Source organism: Micropterus dolomieu, linkage group LG13 (genome assembly GCF_021292245.1).
Source record: "Micropterus dolomieu isolate WLL.071019.BEF.003 ecotype Adirondacks linkage group LG13, ASM2129224v1, whole genome shotgun sequence".
Lineage (NCBI taxonomy): Eukaryota > Metazoa > Chordata > Actinopteri > Centrarchiformes > Centrarchidae > Micropterus > Micropterus dolomieu.
In genome coordinates this window covers 11,175,436-11,196,078 of record NC_060162.1, presented here as the reverse complement: position 1 = coordinate 11,196,078, position 20,643 = coordinate 11,175,436, and the positions used below count along the sequence as shown (strand labels likewise).

The window sequence follows — 20,643 nt, the reverse complement described above, 5'->3', positions numbered from 1 at the left end:
TGATCCAGGCTAATTGGCCAAATGATGGCTGAATGGAGCTTTCTGAGCAGCTCTGAGGAGGTCTACTTGATATCTACAGACCTAATGTCAAAGGCTCTGTTGGCCACGACGACTTAATAGAGCCTGTCGTACTATCTAGTTAGTTTTCTATTTCAAATGCGAGACCACCTGGGACGCTTGCCTACAAGAAAAGCACTGTGACTAGTCGCTCTGTCATATCCCTCATTTATGCCAAAGCAGTGACGGACACGGCCCAAGAAACAGCTACATAGAAGGATTTCCACACTGCTGGCCTGATCCCAAAATCAGTTATGAGGCTGAAGTAATGACAGACATGGTCCACCCTGACACACTGAAGATGTAAAGGTGCTCTGTCTCTACCAGTTCAAAGGACGCTTTTTGTTTTTTTATGTGGACACACACAGCGGGTAGCTGTGTGCGGTTCTTCAAAATCTGAATTTGTATGTATGTATTCGTATGAGTTCAGAATTTCAGCTTTTATTTCCTGGTACTCACATCTAGATGTGTTGCCACCCTTTGTTTGAACCTACCCATTTTTTAAGTGAGCAAAACTATTGGAACATGTGACTGACAGATGTTTCTTGTTGCCAAGGTGTTGCCTTTTAGGTTGATTGTCCAAACATTAAATAGCTCTGCATGACTAGTCTTAAGGTTTCATCCTTGGTTCAAACATATAAAGACTGCATTTCCTGTTAAAGAGCAAGGTTCGCGTTAAGGAGGGTCTGAGCTCCCGTGGAAGCTGTAAAATCATGCATCTGTGGGGGTCTCGAATTCATTTATCAACAACTATTATTTTGAATCACACTGTATCAATAATGTATTTTTCATTATAATTAGTACATACTATCATCACATTAAACAAGATAAACAGACTTAAATGAACACACTTTCCTAATGAACTACGCTGCGCATCGCATGACTGACATGATGGCTGCACTTCTCCACTATCTCGCGCAAAAGTTTTGACCGAACAAGTTGAGGCCGCAACCCGTGAAAATAAACTCAGTTGTATTGTAGCCTATTACTCTGTATTGACTGCACCTTATTTGTTTAGTATTAATGGCTTTTTGATGCATCCTCCAATTAGTACAGCGCTATAAACGATAATATGCTTGCTACTGTGTGCCGGTGACAAGCAGGGCGATTGAAACTTTGCCTAGTGTGAGTAGACCTACACCCTGTTGCAATATCACAGACATCTGGGGCAAGTAGTGGACTGCTGTGTGTGCGTTGGCGTGTGTGAGAGAGAGGGAAATGCCGCCGGTAACGTTAGGTAGTAAATTAGAGACCTCCACGAAGCTCAGATTATAACTGGAACCCTGATAAAGAGGATAAACCAACATGAAGTCCAGAGAGCTGTCTATGGGAGAAAAGCAAGCCATTGTCAAGCTGAGAAAAGACCAGAGCCATTGGACAAACATTGGGCATAGCAAGCACAACAATTTGGAATGTCCTGAAAAAGAAAGAAACTACTGGTGTACTGAGCAACAACAGACGTCGAACAGGTCGGCCAAGGAAAACAACAGTAGTTGATGACAGAAATATCGTTGAGAGCTGTGAAGAAAACCCACAAAACATCAGTAAGTGACATCAGCAACGACCTCCACAGTGCAGGGGTGAAGGTATCACAATCCACTGTTCGATGAAGACTCAGAGAGCAGAAATATATGCCGCTTTTCCATTACCAGTACCAGCTCAACTATACTAGACTCTGTTTGGCCGTGCTCCGTTTTCCATTGCAGATAGTAGGCCTATCCAGAGATAGTAGGCCTACCCCTCAATGTAGCTGGTCGTCATAGCGACGCCACACACAACTGCCGTGATGTAATGTTCAAAGCGACACAGCTTTCTCTTTATTTAAGTTAAAACATTTCAACATTACTCAGAATGTAAACACAGATGAGCAGCATGAACACCTTACAGCTGTGTTTTCCTCTGCTGTTGTTGCTGCAGCGGTACAAGAACAACTTTTCCACAGTGGAAAACCAAACAAAGGCGAGATGATGGTAGCAGCAGAATGAATTCAGAAGTGTACAAAAAACATTTTGTCTGCCAATTTGCGGAGAAATGCATTGAAACTAAGCGGGAGGAAGTTTATCATGCAGCAGGACAATGACCCAAAGCACACTGCCAACAAAACAAAGGACTTCATCAGGGGGAAAAAGTGGAAGGTTTTAGACGGGCCAAGTCAATCACCTGACCTTAACCCAACAGAGCTGCATTTCACCTCCTTTAGAGGAGATGAAGTGAGAAACACCCTGAAACAAATAAGAACTGAAAGAAGCTGCGGTGAAAGCCTGGAATAGCATCACAAATGAAGAATGCAACAGTTTGGTGATGTCGATGGGTCGCAGGCTTGAGGCAGTTATTGCAAGCAAAGGTTATGCCACCAAATATTAACTGTTTTTTACTTTAAGATTATCTGTTCCATTACTTTAGCTCACCTAAGAATGCTGTGGTCTAATACAAATGGTGATATGTCCTAAGTTGTTTAACACATCTAGATGTGAATAGCAGGAAATAAAAGCTGAAATTCTGAACTCTTGTCTCATACTCATCTTTTGATCTTAAACCCAAATGTCTTCAGTGAACAACAAAAACAAAGGAATTTGCTTTACCGTTCCAATATTCTTTGAGGGGACTATATGTATGTATGTATGTATGTATGTATGTATGTATGTATGTATGTATACAGCTATACAATTTCTGAAATTTTGTTAAGTAAAATGTAAATTAGTGTATCAACCACTTTTGTGATATATATTCTAAAAGACAAAAGATGTTTATTTACAGGCACTGTTTATTGCCTGTAAATAAACGGCACCAGCCATGTAACTTGTTACTGACATGTTTTTTTTTTTGGCTTTCTGGTGGAGTGGAGGTATGCAACGGTGAGTGGTAACATGACCTGAATAATTTCTCTACAGTAGAAGATTTAAAAGCAGTTACCGCATCAAATAGTCTTCTAATATGCCAATTTTTGCAGTTACATTTTTACGCTTTTGTCCAAAACAACAATGAACAAAACTTTTATACATCAGGCAAGCGAAAAACCATTACTGCAACATTTTGTCTTAAAACAAAAAAAATGTTTGGTTAGTTAAGTGTGTTCCACTGCAAACTAGAGCTGAAATGATCAAATGATACTTAAAATACTGTTTTGATATTTCATTTGTCATCCTAGTCATTGTTGTCAGATTATTTGGTTCCAGCTTCTCAAATGTGAATCTTTCTCAGTTTTGGACTGTTGGTCAGAACCAACGAAACACTTTAAGACGTCACCATGGCTCTACAAAGTTGTGATGGGCATTTTTTTAGATCAAACAGTTTATCCATTAAATGAGTGTGTAACTGGTGGATTAATCGATTATGAAAATAACTGTTAGTTGCAGTCCTACTGTGAACTTAGCTGTATCCTTTTAGTCAGCATGCTTTAGAGTAATCAGTGAATGAATGGACACATGGGCATGTGTGGTGACAATGCAACAGAAAGGGAATATTGATGAAGAGAGAGGATGAATATAAAATAATATGGAAAGGTGTGGGTGGTGGAGGCTATTCAAACCCACTGTTGCCTGTAAATAAACAGCACCAACTGTGATTCTCTCCGAGAGTCAATTAAGGAGCAGAGTTCAGCACTGCCTGGCAGACATTTGGAAATTCCTGGCAGGAAATTCCCTTTATCCAGCCAGCCAGCCAGCCAGCCAGTTTAGCCCAGCCCTGGCCATCACAGTCATCATCATTACCATTATCATCAGACATGTAGTCATTTGCTCTCCATCACTACAGGACTGACATGAACACGTTCACAGACAGTGTTCCTCTCAAACTCAAAACACCAGATAGTTACAGATATGGAGAGAGACACAGGCAGGGAGATAAGAGGATCCTTGAGAGTGAGCATGAATGTGTGCACATCTTTAGGGAAGGAAACATTCATTGCTGTGTGCCTGGAGTTAACAAACAGACACGACACGAATGACTTGATGTTTGTGTGTGTATGTCTGCGGTTTGGACCTTGCCCTCTCAAGTCTTCCATCTCCTCACAGGCCAAACCCTTTCCCTCCGTTGCATAATGTTCTTCTGTACACAGGCACATCAGTCTGTCAATATTTCATTTCTTAGTCTCTTCTGCTGCAGCCATTGCCAAGTTACTATAACACTAAATATTTTTGTGCTGATTCGATGTGAATCACTAAAATGAATGAGTCTGCTTGTGTGTGAATTAGAAATCCCACCCTTGTATCCGTTTTGAATTATTGGCCAAGTATGTGTAACCATACAGGGAATTAGACCATTTTTACAAAAACTCAAAATACAGCATATAATGTATCTATGATGTACTGTATATACATACGCTGGTGGCTTCTTTGCTTGCCTCACACAGATGCCACTTACTTTCGGCAGACTTTACTCACATTCATGCTCTGGGGAAGGCCTCTGGCTGAAACACAAGTACTGCTTTGGTGGTGTGCCACTATTTTCTACTTTAATAACTGATTAGTATTTTTGAGGTTGAGCGCCTACTTTCTCTTTGAGGAGTGCTTTATTTAATTCAAATTGTCGGTCAGAAAGGGAGCACCATTCAGCACAATTTAGAATTGGTAGTGGTGGACAATATAAGACGATGTTGTCAGAGATTTTGCCATACCACGTATACTGTGGTAGAAATGCTTTATCATCCCTAGGTGTATTAGACCATTGTTGGGTAGGCTGTAAATCAAAGAGCACAACTGTTTTAAGGCAGTGTTAGCCAAAACAGACATATCCGTCTGGTTATTTCATCCATGAACAAATACTGAATTTATTAAATTAAACATGTATTGATAGTGATTTCAAAATCATACATAATGAGGATTTTGTCCATATATCCCATTCCTAGTTGGATGATTATCAAAAACTATTAAAAAGGTCAAGAGATCCAGATTCTAATTGAAACCAGTCAAGAGAACCTATTCAATGTCAAACAGGAAAAGTCACTTAGTACTTTTTGTTTAAAATCGCACTTAATATTCTTCCAAAGGATAGATTTACCTGAGTAAGTTGAGAACTGTAGTAGGTCGTATAGAAAATGGTTAGATGGAAGGATAAAGTCCTCACCTGATGATGCGCTGGGCAGCGTACTGGTGAAGGCATCGAAACTGGCCTGACATGTTAGCAAGTGCAGCCAGACAGTTGGTGTGCAGGTACTTATCCTAGGGAGGATGCACACGCAAACATACACATTAACTGATGTTGCTGTTAACCTGCACTTGACTGTTATTTCAAAGTTACATCATGACATTCAAATTCACATTTGGGTCTATAAAGGCATCTACTGTTGATGTATTTCTGAATGTACAGTCGTTTCCTTTGCAAGTGTACACACTGTGTGTGTGACACGTGTTAAACTAACCCTTGTCCGGGTCATGTTGAATTGGATGGTGCGGATGACCACCAGGATGAGCAAACTGCCAAGTGAGATCTCTGTCAGTGTTCTCTCTGTGTACCATGAGATGTTCTTCAATACCTGCAAAATAAGAGAGACATCAAAACTAAATCATTCCTGTTGGAAACATCAGGAATGATTTACTCTTATTCCCATAAATGGAAGGTTTCAGTGGCAGTAGCTGAAATGTCAACAATGTAAATTAAACTATGTCTACCCACCACCTCATGGATGGAGCGATTGAAGGCATCATCCTCTGTAAGGATGAGGAGAATAATGAGGGCCATGTAGACATGATGAGAATTTCTGTCCTCCACGTGGTAAAGGATCTCAAGGATGGGCAACACCTGAGAGGAAGCGTGGGAGAGAAGGAGGAATGCTGAACATGTGTGTAGGTGTCTTTTTCTCATTTTGGTGCCTATGACTGGAGAATTTGTGGATGTTCTGGCAAATTGTGATTAAGGCCATGGAGGTGGGACAATCAAACAGCATGAGGGGGCAAAAATGTCAATATCAATCTTGCAACAGATGCCAGTGAAAAGCTGAGTACAAACATAAGAGGTATGCAAATTCAAAAATGTATTACCTGTGTTATTCTATTTAGGGAAAGGAAGCTTTTTGTGTCTTGCCAGGGGGCTTTGTTAAAGCTTAATCTACCAACTAGCCCAATAAAATTACATTACTACTTTACTATATAAAGCCAAGTCATTATAGTTACTATACTCTTGTTTCCACATGAGCTGTACACTGAGTATCAAGTAAAACAGACAATAAAAGTGGAAATGCAGCACTGCATATGCTAGTTGAAAAGACACAATTTTTCATTATTTACTTTTTATTTTAAATTCTGAATCATGGCTGCTATTTATTTTATATATAATTATATGCAGATGTTATATTCAGAAGTATACAGAACAGATGGTTAAAGTGATCAGCTATTGAGAAACAAATGCAAAAGATTTAATTCTCAGAATCATGCTGTCAGAGTGGAAGCAGTTAGCAGCTAACATTGTGAGCGATGAACACCAATCGTTGCGGTGCTACCACATTACACAGTCATGCATCTGTGCTTTATTGCGCAGCAGATAAAGTGGCTAGACTCATTAGCAGGCACCCTACATAACAAGCTCAATCTAGATCTGCTAAGAATAATATTTTATTATAGCAGCAATACATAGGGAACAACACAGATAGTTCATACTGACATAAAGGGATTTACTTGACCTCCAGTTTCAAAATATGACAGTTTCTAGGCATGGCTACTGTCAAGAATTTATAGTGCAATTAGTTCGATTTATATTGTTGCTCCTTATAAACCTGGTACAAAGGCTAATCACATATACAGTACACAACTTTAACTCCTACTTCTATTCCTATCCAATAAGACCAAATCATTCTGCGTTATTCTGTGTGAAAGAGACTCATTTATGACTGTCTAACACTCATGGAAAACCATCTGACATGCTGAGCTAAAGATTGATTTTCATTCAATAAGTGCCTCAGTACATACACTACTCTGCTATAAAGAATAACTGTCACTGTCCATGTTTCATGGTCCTAGATGAAACGATTTCATGGCCATACTGTGCAAGGATGGACTGAATAATGTGTTTTGTTGAGGATCACACTTTTTAACAGTGTTCTTTGCTTTTGCATTGCAAATAAACTACACAAAATGTCATATTGAGACTTTATGAATGTGCACGCATTGTAAATGAACAACTTTTTTTCATTGCTATCCTACCCACCAGATTGTCCATGTCGGTTCTGGAGAGCATGTATGTCCTCATGTTGGCATTCTGGTGAAGGAGGGTGTACAGTAGTAGTGTGGCCTGGTCAGAGCGCTGCTGCTCACACAGCGCTGTGTACAGACTGTTGAAATTGATCTGGAAAGTGTGAGGTTGCTCCACAGGAAGCGATGACGTGTCTACATGGGTAGAGGTGAATATAATCAGGATTAGAATTTTATTACAATACTTCAATAGCCTCTGGTACATTTCATACACATTACCAAACTCTCAAATAAATGTACAATAAATTAAAATAAAACAAATATATTACCTTGTGTGTTTCTGAAACAAGTAATAGCCTGGCGGTAGGGGTTGGGCCAGTCAGGCCCATCCGTCAGATTGGCTAGGACAAGCAGTAACAGAAGGCTCTGATTGGACAAAGGTAAAGGGTTGTGTTCCTGGTCTATCCCAGCTTTGCTGCCAGCTCCACCCAATGTGAAAACACTCCACAGCCCACCTGAAGACAGACACACAAATACAGACACAGATACAATTTTACAAATATGAGAAATATTTGCAGACAATGTTGCATTAAAAGCAATAATTGACTTATATTGAGTTTATATTCAATAAATAAAATTTTGGTCTCAGCTCAGGAGGGAAATATTTGGCTCTTTAGCTGCTGAAAGGTCCACTAGCTAGCCTTTTCTCTGAAAACAGCTGCCTGTTGTTGCCGAAAACGACGCTATGAGGGCAGCAAAAGTAAACCAGGACAGTAAAGTTGTGGGCCGGACTAAAAAACAATGAGCTAAAACTCACTATACAGCTCAGAGGGGAGCTGCAGATTCAGATGATATTTTTCTATATACATATACACATACACACTTCATAGACAAATGAATGCAAGATTGTGTGCAGTCAGACTGATGTAATCAAGGCCAAAATAGGCACAATGGAGTCACGCACGATGGTTTGCAGCACCTGAAATTTGAAACAACATAGACGGCGCCACAGAACAAAGAGAAACTGGAACTACTGACTAACTGGAGTGGTGTTCGTTTTTCTTGTTGGGGGACGAGGGGGAGCCGAATTTCCAAAGAAGTGCTGGTGCTTTCAGGCGTCACAAGAAGCACGAGAAGCATGAACACCAAGGTACACAGATGACAGTCTCTGGCTCCTGCTCGTCTAGCCACACACAATGCACGAACCAAACACTAGTGAGACACAGTGTGAGTGTGTTGTAGGTCCACACTAATCAAGCTACTGAATTTGAGGAGAGGCGAAATAGATTTGTTGCCATCTGGTGGTGAAGGACAGAAGAGCGCAACACCCCTCTGACTGAACTTGCACACACTCTTCTTGCTAAGAGTATCCTGATCTGGATCGATGCAACTATGACACACTTGGGTCACCAGTACGCTTGGTTACCGAACCAAAAAAGACTTAAGTCAATCGAACAAGGAGACAGTTTAAATATTAAAAGGGATGAAATGGGAGGCCATGTCCCAATGTGTACTCGTTTTACTGTTTTGACAGGATAAAGGAACAACTTGTGACTGACAAAGAACACACAAGGTTGAAACCGTTCAAAGTTTTAAACCATTATGCATGACAAAATACTTTCCTACTTGCTCTGCCTAAGAGTTTCTTTTCAGCAACTCATGACGGTTTACACTATTTTAATTAACAACCATGGTTTATTTGTTGGTTTGCTTCTAAATTCACTAATGGATAGTAAAGAGCTTCTCCAACACTCTGTATGACTTTGTGTATGAATGTGTATGCAACTCCAGTGAGGAGGGGAATGGATTTGTTTATATCTGAGCAAAAGGACATCAACAAACTGCAGAAATCCCCGGGAGAGATATTACATCACTTGCACCGGTCAGTCTGTCTCCCTCCTCACACACGATACTCTTTTTTTCCCCCCTACTGCTCAGATAGAGAAGCGAGTGTGAGAGAAAACAAGATCTGGGGAGGGTGGGGGCAAGTTTTGACGGAGCCCTGTTCATCTCATCACTGGCACCACAGTGACTAGCCCAACAGTGTCAGAGAGCCGAGTCTGGCAGCCACATTTCCCACACACACACACAGACACACACACACACACACACACACACACACACACCCCTCTATTTTACCTTAGTGGGTGCTGTTTGTTATCAGTCTGGCTCGGTTCCCTCTGCCTGTCTGCCTGCCCACCACATAAACCCAATAATGCTACACTGCTTAGGCTGCTCCGGCCCTGGCCAGCTGCCCAGTGGAAAAAGAGGAGGAGGACACGAAGAGGAGGAAAGGGAAGGGGAAAGTGAGGAAAAGAGAAGGTCGTACGCGGACACGGAGGCTGGCACACTGAAGGACTCGGGGAAGGTATCGTACTGTGAGACACGAAAATACACAACCACAGTCAGGCTTAACTTGAATATAAGCCTGTATCCACAATACCCTATTAAATTGATCTTTTCATCTTTGAAAACTCCTCATGACCTACAAATCTTTACAGGCCACAACATTTACAAACTGTAATGTGTCCATTAAAACGAGCCCAAAACACGTTTTTGTTCGACTAAGCCTTGGTTTTAGGATAGAAGGCTGTGATGTCCATATTATAGTCTTACATAATGACCACCCCCATCAGACATGACTGCTGGCACTGAGTCAATTCCTGTATTCAAACTAAACCATTGCCACGCAACCAAATATCTGCAGTATATCCGAGTCTCTGAAAATCTCTTCTTCATCCAGATCTGCCCCCTGACATCTACTTCAATCGACCCTGACCCCCCCCCCGTACCAAATCCAGATTCAATATAATGGGTATCATCAAACACACTCTTAATGACACTGCTGTTATTAGACTGTTGTTTGGGGAAATATTATTACTTTCCTTTCCTTAAACAGCACTGTAGTACTTCTTATTTTCAGCCTGAATAAAGTTGTTACGTACCCAATTACTATTTGAGGAATGTTCACTTATTTTTCTGTTTTAAATCACTATATGCAGCTGCTAAAAGTCACAATAATGGTTTTTGATACATTGACTGCCATCAATGGAGTCACGCCACTATCATGGGTAAAAATATATATATATTACCAAAAGAGACCAAACCTCTGTTAAGTGGGTTAGACATCTGGTTTTCAATATCACTTTGCCATGCGCAGCGTACACTTGAACACCATTGTGAACATCTTGATGGCCTGTGGAGACACTAGAGAAGGGAGCTGAGGTGGGAAATATTTTCTCATAGTTACAGCTGAGAACATACGCTTCAGTGCAGACAGAGATGTGAACGCCGGGTGAGCAGGGACAGACAGAATGTGCTACTTACTTATTTACTTGCATAACAGTGAATGAAATATGACATCAGGGCTTCAAGCCAATGCCTTGGCCAAGCACACACAGGGAAACATGCTGTACAGACAATAAACAAACAATATTCGGATTATCTCACACAAATCAAAATATATGCTCAAAGCACTTCTACCCAAACCCAATCCAAAACCCTTCTAACATAAACATATACAAAATATGAGAACATTCCACAGACTTACAATGATTTTGTAACAAAGTTTCATCCATAAGCCGTTACATTAATCTTCTGATACCCTTTCCCAGTGTGTCACATTTTCTGCTGTATGCTGTACTAATGACAGCAATGAGAAACATAGGGATTGCAAAGGATTTATCTTTATACATGTCTGCTTTTAGGCATGGTGGCTCAACTAGTATTGTTTGTGTGTCTGTGTGAGAGAGCGTGTTAAAGGTTACAGGAAAACACAAAACATACAAAAAGTGCATGTGAGAGGAGCGTAAAGTACAGCAGAATAAAGGAGAATAATGGACAGGAGAGTAAAGTGGAGTGAAGTAGAGCAGAGGAGAATAGAGGAGAGGAGAGTAACTTAGAGTAAGCGAGAGTCAAGTCGACTAAAGCGTCTTAGAGAGGAGAGAAGTGTAAAGTTGAGTAGAGCCGAATGGAGGACAGGAGAGTAAGGTAGAGTTGAGGAGCGTAGAATAGTGGAGAAGAAAGGAGAGGAGGCTAAAAAGTTTTGAGTTGCCACTCTGGTTATAATCCCCCCTGCAGACACTCGCTAAAACAGCAGTGTGTTAAAGCAAGAGAGGAAGAGACATCCGATCCCGCTCTGACATTAAAATGAAATCCAGCACCGCATTGCTTTGCCAGTGACCAATGTTTATGTGAATGTGGGACAGTTCACCAATGTGAGCATGTAGGAATGGGGGATTTTTACATGCTTCTAACGTAAGGAATTTTGATTTTCATAAAAAGTAACGCAGTGTACAGGAAGTCGTGGTAGTGTCGTCTAGTCCAGTGCACTCACCGTTTTCAAAGGGCGCACCCCATGACCTCACGACAGTAATTTAATGCAGACAACATGTACAGTGAAGTGGATTATACAACTCAAGCATGTCTCAGGGGTGAATAATTTATTTTCATATCGCACAGAAAGGAGGAAACTAACAGATACCAACTGATCTGTAAGATTTGTAGTAAATATTAGAGCCCAACCGATATAGGATTTTTCAGACTGATACTGATTTGAGGATTTTAAAATCTGATATATCGGCCCGATATTCTTTTCTTTTAAGAAACACATAACATAAACAACAATTATCCCTAACATTTGTTATGTGTAGTTATGAGACCTTACAAAGATAACATGACATAATGCAGTAGTTGCTACATTTCCCATAATGTGACCAATAGTATCTTTTTATTAGACCTTCACTGCCTGGTACATGCCCAGTTTGTAACACAGGTTTTTTATGTTAAGACAACCCTGATGATATAACAAGGGTTATTTTCTCAGACTTGACAAAGCTCCTCCAGAGCCACAGAGCACATTATACAACTGTTTTCACAGGCGTTAAGATAAATTGACCTTCATGTGTAAAATTGGCGGAGTTCTCCAATGAGTATTTGCTCATGCTGCAATTTTAAAGTAATTCAACTGAAACTTACTATGGAACAACACCCATGCATACACCCACTTTCAACATTCAAATTAAACGTACTTGTTTGTATACTCTGTCAATCCCCATGGCTGTGTGCATACAAGACAGACAGAGAAAGAAAACAAGTGTTGTTTCTGAACTCTGGGTATAAGAGAGCTTGTGTCTTTGTTGATCTGTGCGTGTGTGTATAAGGGAGGCGGCTGCAGACAGACAGGCTCTAGGGGATTACAGAACAGGACAGGGCACCATAACTCATCGGGCCGATCACTGGCCACAGACAGACAGGCTGGGTTGAATGCTGATGGCTCACTGATAGGAATCTGCCACCAACAACCGACAAAAAGCATTTATCTGCAGGGGAAACCCAGCCCTATATTCACGCACGCACGCACACACGCACGCACGCACAGAGCACAGTCTAATACTCTGCTCATTTTTGACTCATCAATTTTATGCACACCAAGCCATGGCTGTCAGCATGACTCGCACCTTCATTTCTCAGATTAATCATATTTGTTGGCTCAAAGAATTAAAAATGACACTCAACTGTATTTTTTTTTAAATTGTGTGGCTCTTATAATTCATTCCTATAAATTGATGATAACATTTCTACTCAAGGGTTTAATTTTTTCACCTGCAACATAACTACAACAAAGTGCAAAAGGAGCAAAGAACACGAGAGGTAAAATAATGAGCAGACCCAGAGTTTTACCATATTATCTAAGCCAGTGATTCCCAACCTACTGCTCACACCCCTTAAGTGGGTCTTAAATAAATCTAAAGGGTCACAAGATGGACAAGAAAAAGGACAAGAAAGAAAAGCATATATTTTATATTAATTTAGATTTATTACACAATATTAGGTTGATTTTTTCTAACTTTAACTTTTCTCAAAATAAGTTTTCTTGTGAAATAATAAATAATTATTTTAAGCCCCTAAAATTTAGTTTTCATTTAAATGAAACAATCTTAGAAGGAAAAATCACTCTTTGTTTCAACTGCTCACCAGTCAAGCCCATAAACTGTGACAAGGAGTCCTAAACAGGAATTGCTCATTTTAGGGGAGATCATAATCCAGAAAGGTTGGGCACCACTGATGTATGTCATATAGCTTGGAAAATGTCAGTTATAGTCATCCAATGCAATAAAAACACAGGCATTTATACCTAATGCAAGATGTAAACTCCCAAACTTTAATACAAAGTTTAAGAAACCATTTATAATACTCAACTCAGCATCAAAAAATTAAACACAAATAATTCAACTACAAATAAAATCTAGGGAAGACCTGAAAAATTGTGGTGACGAGTAAAATGTTAACAGAAGCAATACGAATAAATATCAAAATTTAAGAACAAAACAATGCATTTTGCTTTTGTTTTCTTTGTGTGTGGATGTGTGTACTCGTACTTGCCACCCCAGATGCCAGGCCGTAAAGCAGGCCTCCCTCATCTTTCGGCTCAAAGATGTGGGCTGCTGGAGGTGGACATTTCTCCTGCCTGATGAAGTTATAGAGCAGGGTCTTCACCAGTCGACTAGTTAAAGACAAACTGGGGAAAAGAGAGACAAATGGAAAGAGAGGAAAAGAGGTTTGAAAAACCAGCTGGAAACCTACTTGAGTGCACCATAATGAAGGAAAATGAAGGTATATGTATTAAATGTATGTTTCAGTGCTCTTGAAACGAAGGACATTTTGATTTCAAAGCATAGAGTTTCACAGAGATTACAAATCACAACATTTAGCGAGAAAACAAAAACAACACTAGAGTTCATTGCTTGCATACATCATTCAGCACTCATAGGTGCACAGATCTTAATGTAAAAGAAATTCTGGCCTACTGAGTGTTAACCTCCAGTTGAATCATCTTTCCCAACAAGAAGTGTTGAACACAGATGAAAAATGTAAGAAGAGAGCCCTAGCTGTTGTTGCAACTTCATCTAAATGCTTATGTGCAAACTGATAAGCATCCAGTTTGCCACCTATAGATTTAGTGAAATGCAATAAACTTTTTTTCACCCTCATTTTCCCATCAAAACAGGGGTTACGGCTACAGGACAATAATCAGTGGCTTCCTTGGGACATGCTTTTGTTGGCAAAGGTATATGTAAGGCCTTCAACATTTAAGGGATTATGTGAATGTCTAAACAACACTGAAATGTAGGTAATCTGGTCCTGTGGTCTTCCTCTAATTTAAATGTTTAAAAGATGTCCCTCACTTCTATCTGACTACATACAACTGAAGTAGAGCTGCAACTATTATTTCATTGATTGAGTAATTATTTCATTCTCGATTAATCAGTCGATTATTTTATCGAATAACCGATTAGTTGTTTGGTCTAGAAAATGTCAATAAATGGTGAAAAATGTCGAGTTTTGACCACAACCCAAAGATATTCAGTTTACTGTCATAGAGGAGGCAACAAACCAGAAAACAAAAATGACTCAATAAATGGATTATCACAATACTTGCAGAAAAAAAAGTTGACGATTAATTAAATTTGATTAATCGATAAATAATTCCGGCTCAAAATTGAAGTAAGAATATCAACACAATGATCTGAATTATTCCCTTTATTGAACTTAGAGGGGGAAAAAAGTTCAGTTAATTTGCTAACTCTGCCTCATTATCTGCCACTAATGCTTTGTAATTCTGGGTGTTGACAGTCCAGTCAAAGTGGAATTAAAATAGCAAAGCCCGGACACAGGACCTCTTATGACATGTACATGCAGGTGTGTGTGTGTGTGTGTGTGTGTGTGTGTGTGTGTGTGTGTGTGTGTGTGTGTGTGTGTACACATCCAAAGAGACTGAGATGCTACTGTCAATTTAAAGACTGCTCATCCACATCATCAGATCGTCTCTCTCCCAGTGAGTGACATACATGTAATTGGTTGTGCACAATATCGCTGCTTTTCTACTTCCACGCAGCCTGTTTTCTCAACAGACCCACACCAGCTACTTGGAAGCCTTGGCAATAAATCCAGAGTGCTCTCATTTGGCCCTTAAGCTGTGAGAACCTTAAAATAATATTACTTCCATCCTCTGTCCACCCATCTAAACTCCACTAGTACAACTACACTTCAAAATGAATTTACCTGCATTAACTGTTATTCAAGATAAGTACAAGTACAGGTCAACATCAAAAGGTTAATTATTATTTTTATTTTAGCTTTTACTATCATTTAGTAAAAGCTAATATATTTTTATTTTAGTTTATGGTTATTGTAATTTTCATATTATCATCAGACTTGCTGATTCACTTTCCTTCAGCATATTAGACTACAAGGTTGCAGGGGATACAAAGGTCTTGGCTGACTAGATTTTGTTTCCTTTTTTTCCTCCTTTTAGTATCAACTGAAGACATTGTTTGGAACATGATGAGATTGACTGGAAACACAGACAGAGGTTAACTTTATCAGAGTATGGATGGAGGAACAGAAGGCTGAATCAGACGCGGTCACATTGGGTAGGAGAAGATCCAAAATCATTTGGGCCTGCGTTCCAAAAAGAAGTCAACAGATTGTGGACGTCCCAGTTACAGAGGCAAGTGGGAGTAACTCATACAGTAGTCGAAGGTTTATGAAAGTATTTCACCTTTATGAGTTTATTTCACATTTTGTACTTCTATTTTTTTATATTTTGATGCTTGTTTTTGGGTTAAAGTTAGAGTCAAGGGATACATTAAGCCATATATGTTTAATAGTTCTGTTTGCGGCGTTAAGTTAATGGTGGCCTTCAGTACAGTACAAACTGAGTGTGTGTTTTCTCACCATCGTCCCTTCATGATGTGCTGGTAGATTAATCCATCTCGGAGGATCTCTTTGTGGAAGAGCTGATAGGAGAAGAATACCAGCAGCGTGGTCACTGCTTCAAACAGGATGCTATAGGTGATGTCACTACAGGCAAAGACAGATGCACGGGGAGTTAATATATGTAGTATAGTTTAGTAATTTCTTAAATAGACAGCTAGATACTTTATTGTCCCCACAGGATAATCTGACTTGGGCTCTACAAAGTTAGACTCATCAGCATAGATAGGCACATAACACCAGCATACAGAAAACATTAAAAAAATACAGTACAAATACAGATACACACTATGAGGCATGTTTCACACTTTCATCATCATTCTTGTACTACAACCCTCAGAGGTGTTTAAAGGTTCAGTGTGTAAAATTTAGGAGGATCTATTGACAGAAATGCAAATTAAAATCCACAACTATGTTTTCAGTGGTGTATGACGACTTAACATAATGAACCGTTGTTTTTATTACCTTAGAATGAGCCATTTCTATCTACATACACCGCGGGTCCCCTTACATGGTAGTCGCCATGTTTCTACAGTAGCCCGAAGAGACAAACTGCTCTACAGAGCACGTTTCGTCACAACATTGAATATGTAAGAAGAAGAAGAAGAAGAAGTAGTAGTAGTAGCAGTAGTAGTAGTAGTCTGGCTTATTAGAAGTAAGAAGAAAAGTGAAATTTGAACAAATGGAGGACCTGACGTATTATTTAGCACAAGAGCCAAAGAGCCACCATAGTGTCTCCTATGCAATTAATTAGCTCTTTGAATTGTCTTGTTGTTGAAATGTGCTTTACAAATAAACTTGCCTTGCTTTGCTTCTGTGTCAGGGTATAAATAATCTTATCAAAATTACTAAATAAAAAGCAAAATTAAAAATAAGCACATGTTAAATAGTCAGGTTTGTTAGGTTACTAAATATTTCACATAGCTTTTGCTATAAAAATAAGACATTCACGCCACAGAAAAGGCTTAAATCAAAAATAGTATTTGACAGTTTGGAACTACTGACATCTGTCTTTCTTCACAAAAAGTTTCTCCAAAAGGTTACAATCACAGCACAGAGGTCTGTTAGGAATTTGGGGGAGCTATAAAAAAATTTAAAAGAATGGTAATATTTCCCTCCAAACCAGAAGCACGTACAGAGGAAATGAGGCGACAGCCACAAAGTGTTGAAGGGAAGAAAAACAGGTAGAGTCTTGGAGCTTGGAACAATGAATAATGTTGGAATGCTGAATGCATTTACACAAGAGCCAGGGTTTGATGTCCGGAGACAACAGAAGAGAAGGAGAGACGAAGGAGGAGGGAGAAAGAGAAAGTAGATTGGCAGGCAGGGGGACGTCAAGAATGACACAATACACACAAGGGAAATGAGACGAAAAGTGGAAGATGCTGCATCAAGGAAATAGCAATTTCAGTCATGTTTCTGGGAACGTCTTTTGACACTGCAGAGGAGATTTTGAGGACATACTGCATATTCATCTCTCTGTGACAGACCGAGCGGCAGGCAGAAGATAATTGTACCATTAATAAGTAAATAAATACACCAAAATATTCAGTCATTAAAGCTGAGTGTGTTAGCGTGCACACCGCCCACCAGGAGCAAAGGCTGAAACCATTTTTCAATCATTATGTTCCCTCCTCTCCCACTCATTGGCACCACTCCTAATCCAACTTTAATTTCAAGCCTTTTCTCTTCTTCCGAAACAACAACATTTTCTTTCTTTCTTCATTTCTCATAGTCCTCTCCCTTCCTGTGAAACATGGACACATCTGAGCCTAACCTTGTTCCCATAATGGATTTCAGCCTCTCTTGGTTAGTGAATCAAGGAGCGAATGAGCAAGCGGAGCACGCAAAGACAGAGTTACACATAACTTTTCACAAACTGCTTTTCATTAACTGCTCGATGACTAACACCGTAAGACACATTAACGACCAACAAACATGGATAAAAACAAGAAACCAAAAGATGGGCGGGGCTGAGAAACTGCACAAAAATCAAAAATACATGTTTAATATTATGCTGATGGTATAATGTCAAACAAGTAATCTTGAACTATTAGCATTGTGATATTAAGAAATCGCTGTGTGGGGACAGTGAGGGAAATACACAAACAAGGCAGATACTTACAGGAGGGGCACGTCGACGATCAGGTGAACGAGGTTGGACAACAGCTCTTCAAGGAGGTCCTGGCTGCCTGTTTCTACATAAAGGGTTCAGGGAGTTATTACACAGACATATGTGACAGGCAGCTCACTGTTGATCATATTCAGTGTGTCAGTCTCAGAGGGAGTCTTTGCTCCCACTGTACCATTCCCTTTCTCTATCCTTCCCATCTTCCCTTTTTCAGGCTCACTGTACAGAGGAATTTGCTAGTTGGGGTTACAGGATTTCTGCAGGGTTCAAACCCTAACCCATTGTAAGACCTTTTAAAGATAGAAGACCATATAGAATGTAATTTAAGACCGGTTACACAAATCATACTGGCCAAAGTATTAAAGTATGATTTAAAAAGAGAAGGAATGATGTGGCCTAGACCTATGCATTACTATATCACATTTTTCAGTACTTACCAGTAGAATAGAACAATTATTCCCAATGATATAATGGATATAATTCATTAAATTAACACAACCTGGAAAATGGATGGATGGACCCACTTAAAATGATTTGTTCTTTTAAGTTAATTTAAGTGCTAAAATCCACACTTGCCCATTATGTGACAGTCAGCTTCCTGCTGTAGCTAGCAGTAGTAACAGAGTTTGCTACAGGTCTGATGGTGCAAACACAATCCTGACAGCCAGCTAGCAGATAAAAACAACATTTCATAACTAACAATACTGCCTACAGCAGGCAAGGGAAAATATTTAAGATTATTGTGGATTAAATTTGAGACTTTTTAATACTTTAAGGCCTTTTATTGGAGGTAACTATCCTCATCCTCATAATTATCCAACACAGCAGAGATAACCCAAGGTCCGTAGGGAGCTGCAAGTGAGTGAGTGTGTTTCGGTCTTTGTGAAAATGTCTAGTGTGTGCATGAATACTGGTTACAGGAATAAGCAGCAGCCATGGCAGAATGATAAAAAAAAAAAAAAAAAAGGACAAGCTCAAGTTTTGGGGGGGTTTTTTGCTTTTGTTTTGATGGCATTTTATCTGAGCACCAAAAAAAGTGTTTACTTTCAGCATGGTCATCAAGAGGGCACCCATTTGCAATATTTATTTAGGGACCTAGGCTCAGACAGGGCTGCTGTTTGAGGCCAAAAAATTATCTGCAGTCAGTGGATGCAAATTCAGACTTAAAAAGCCAATTCCTTATCTCTCTTTAGGTATGAACAAGTGTTACACATTTGACCCTTGAGGCAAAGGATAATAATGTGCCTACTGTGAGCCAAACACTTCCTTGGATGTTTTTCATAAACTTTCTCAGACAGTGACATGGGTACGCTCACCTCCACAGGAGCCTGGTGCCCTCTCCTGGTAGGAGAACTGTTGGTGCAGCTCCTCTTCACTCATCTCCCTGATGAACACCTTGAGCAGGCAGCGGATCATGAACAGTGCATTGTGGGCCTGCCAGATAAACAGCTGACTGCGGAAGAGAGAGACAGAGAAAAAAAGGACACCATGTCCAAGGTCAAATGTAGAACTGTGACAAAGATAATTGCTGTGAAGGGGCTGGCCATGTTCCATTGGTTTATGTCCGAGCTTGGCTGAAGTTGCATGTTCTTCAGTAATATGGAACATCCCCCTGGTGCTCTTAAAATAAAGACACTTCCCCTTTCATATTGTTATTTTATGTTGCCTTGTGTTTCTTTTTATATCTTTGCTGAATGCCTTTCTTAATGTCTTGCTTAAAGTACTTTGAATTGCCTTGTTATTGAAAGGAACTGTCCAAATAAACTCGCCTAACTCCAACATGATGAAAATAAAAAAGAAAAACAGTTCTCATAACTGCATTACAGCCTTCACTTTGAAAACCAAGAAAACTGTTAACTAACGTCGCCTCCACCATAGCTTATAATGATACTACACAAGTCACTACATGACAGAGACAAATGTGGGACAGTGTTGGTGAGAAACAAGTGAAGAGGAAAACAAGAAATGATTGGAACCTTCCAGCGCAAGCCACAGTGTTTCACAACTGCTAAACACCAACATGGGGCTGTCTAATCACTCCCACAAATTGACAATTTGCACATGCCAATTATGTCAGACCCTGAAATGTAGGATGTAGATGGGGAGCGATATCTCCAACCTCTAATGATGTTTAACAGAGAATGAGGAGTTCCCACCCGAGGCATTTGGTGACTCTGCGGAAAATGGAGCTTGGAAGGGAGTCCAGAATAATGCCACATGTGTTGATGGTTATACCTCAGCAGTTTTCTCATGGGAAACTACAAGCACTTCAGTGTTTCACCCCTGTAAAAAAATAAAGATTCCCTGACTGCCTGTGATCAAACAACAACTGGCCTGTACTCCCGCACAGCGAACACTGACATGCACAGAGTCTATCATTACTGACACAGTTCATTGTACTCACTCTTGGCATTCTGTAGAGATTTTCAACTCTTTGGTTCTTCCCAGGAAAATTCTCACAAGTGCGCCAAAGTTCCCCGTTCTGGGATTGTTTTCAACTTGAGAGAGAGAAGAAGGAGAGAACATATCAGCAGCATTACGTAAGCTACAGAA

The 20,643-nt window shown here is 39.9% G+C and overlaps 1 protein-coding gene and 1 long non-coding RNA gene across 2 annotated transcripts in view; one reads left to right on the top strand and one right to left on the bottom strand.

Annotated features, from left to right (window-relative positions):
- Positions 1–20,643, bottom strand: part of dym (dymeclin) — a 54,011-nt gene that overhangs the window by 30,089 nt on the left and 3,279 nt on the right. The window contains exons 4-13 of the mRNA XM_046066606.1: positions 20,495–20,588; positions 19,407–19,543; positions 18,085–18,157; positions 15,921–16,046; positions 13,562–13,701; positions 7,511–7,696; positions 7,198–7,376; positions 5,671–5,796; positions 5,417–5,530; positions 5,122–5,216 (exon numbers count right to left, since the gene is read on the bottom strand). Coding sequence (XP_045922562.1) covers positions 5,122–5,216; positions 5,417–5,530; positions 5,671–5,796; positions 7,198–7,376; positions 7,511–7,696; positions 13,562–13,701; positions 15,921–16,046; positions 18,085–18,157; positions 19,407–19,543; positions 20,495–20,588 — 1,270 coding nt within the window. The remainder of the gene's footprint in view (positions 1–5,121; positions 5,217–5,416; positions 5,531–5,670; positions 5,797–7,197; positions 7,377–7,510; positions 7,697–13,561; positions 13,702–15,920; positions 16,047–18,084; positions 18,158–19,406; positions 19,544–20,494; positions 20,589–20,643) is intronic.
- On the top strand, positions 17,714–19,745 carry LOC123981620. Its single transcript, XR_006827799.1, has 2 exons — positions 17,714–17,768; positions 19,415–19,745. It is a non-coding gene; the product is annotated as an uncharacterized LOC123981620 (long non-coding RNA).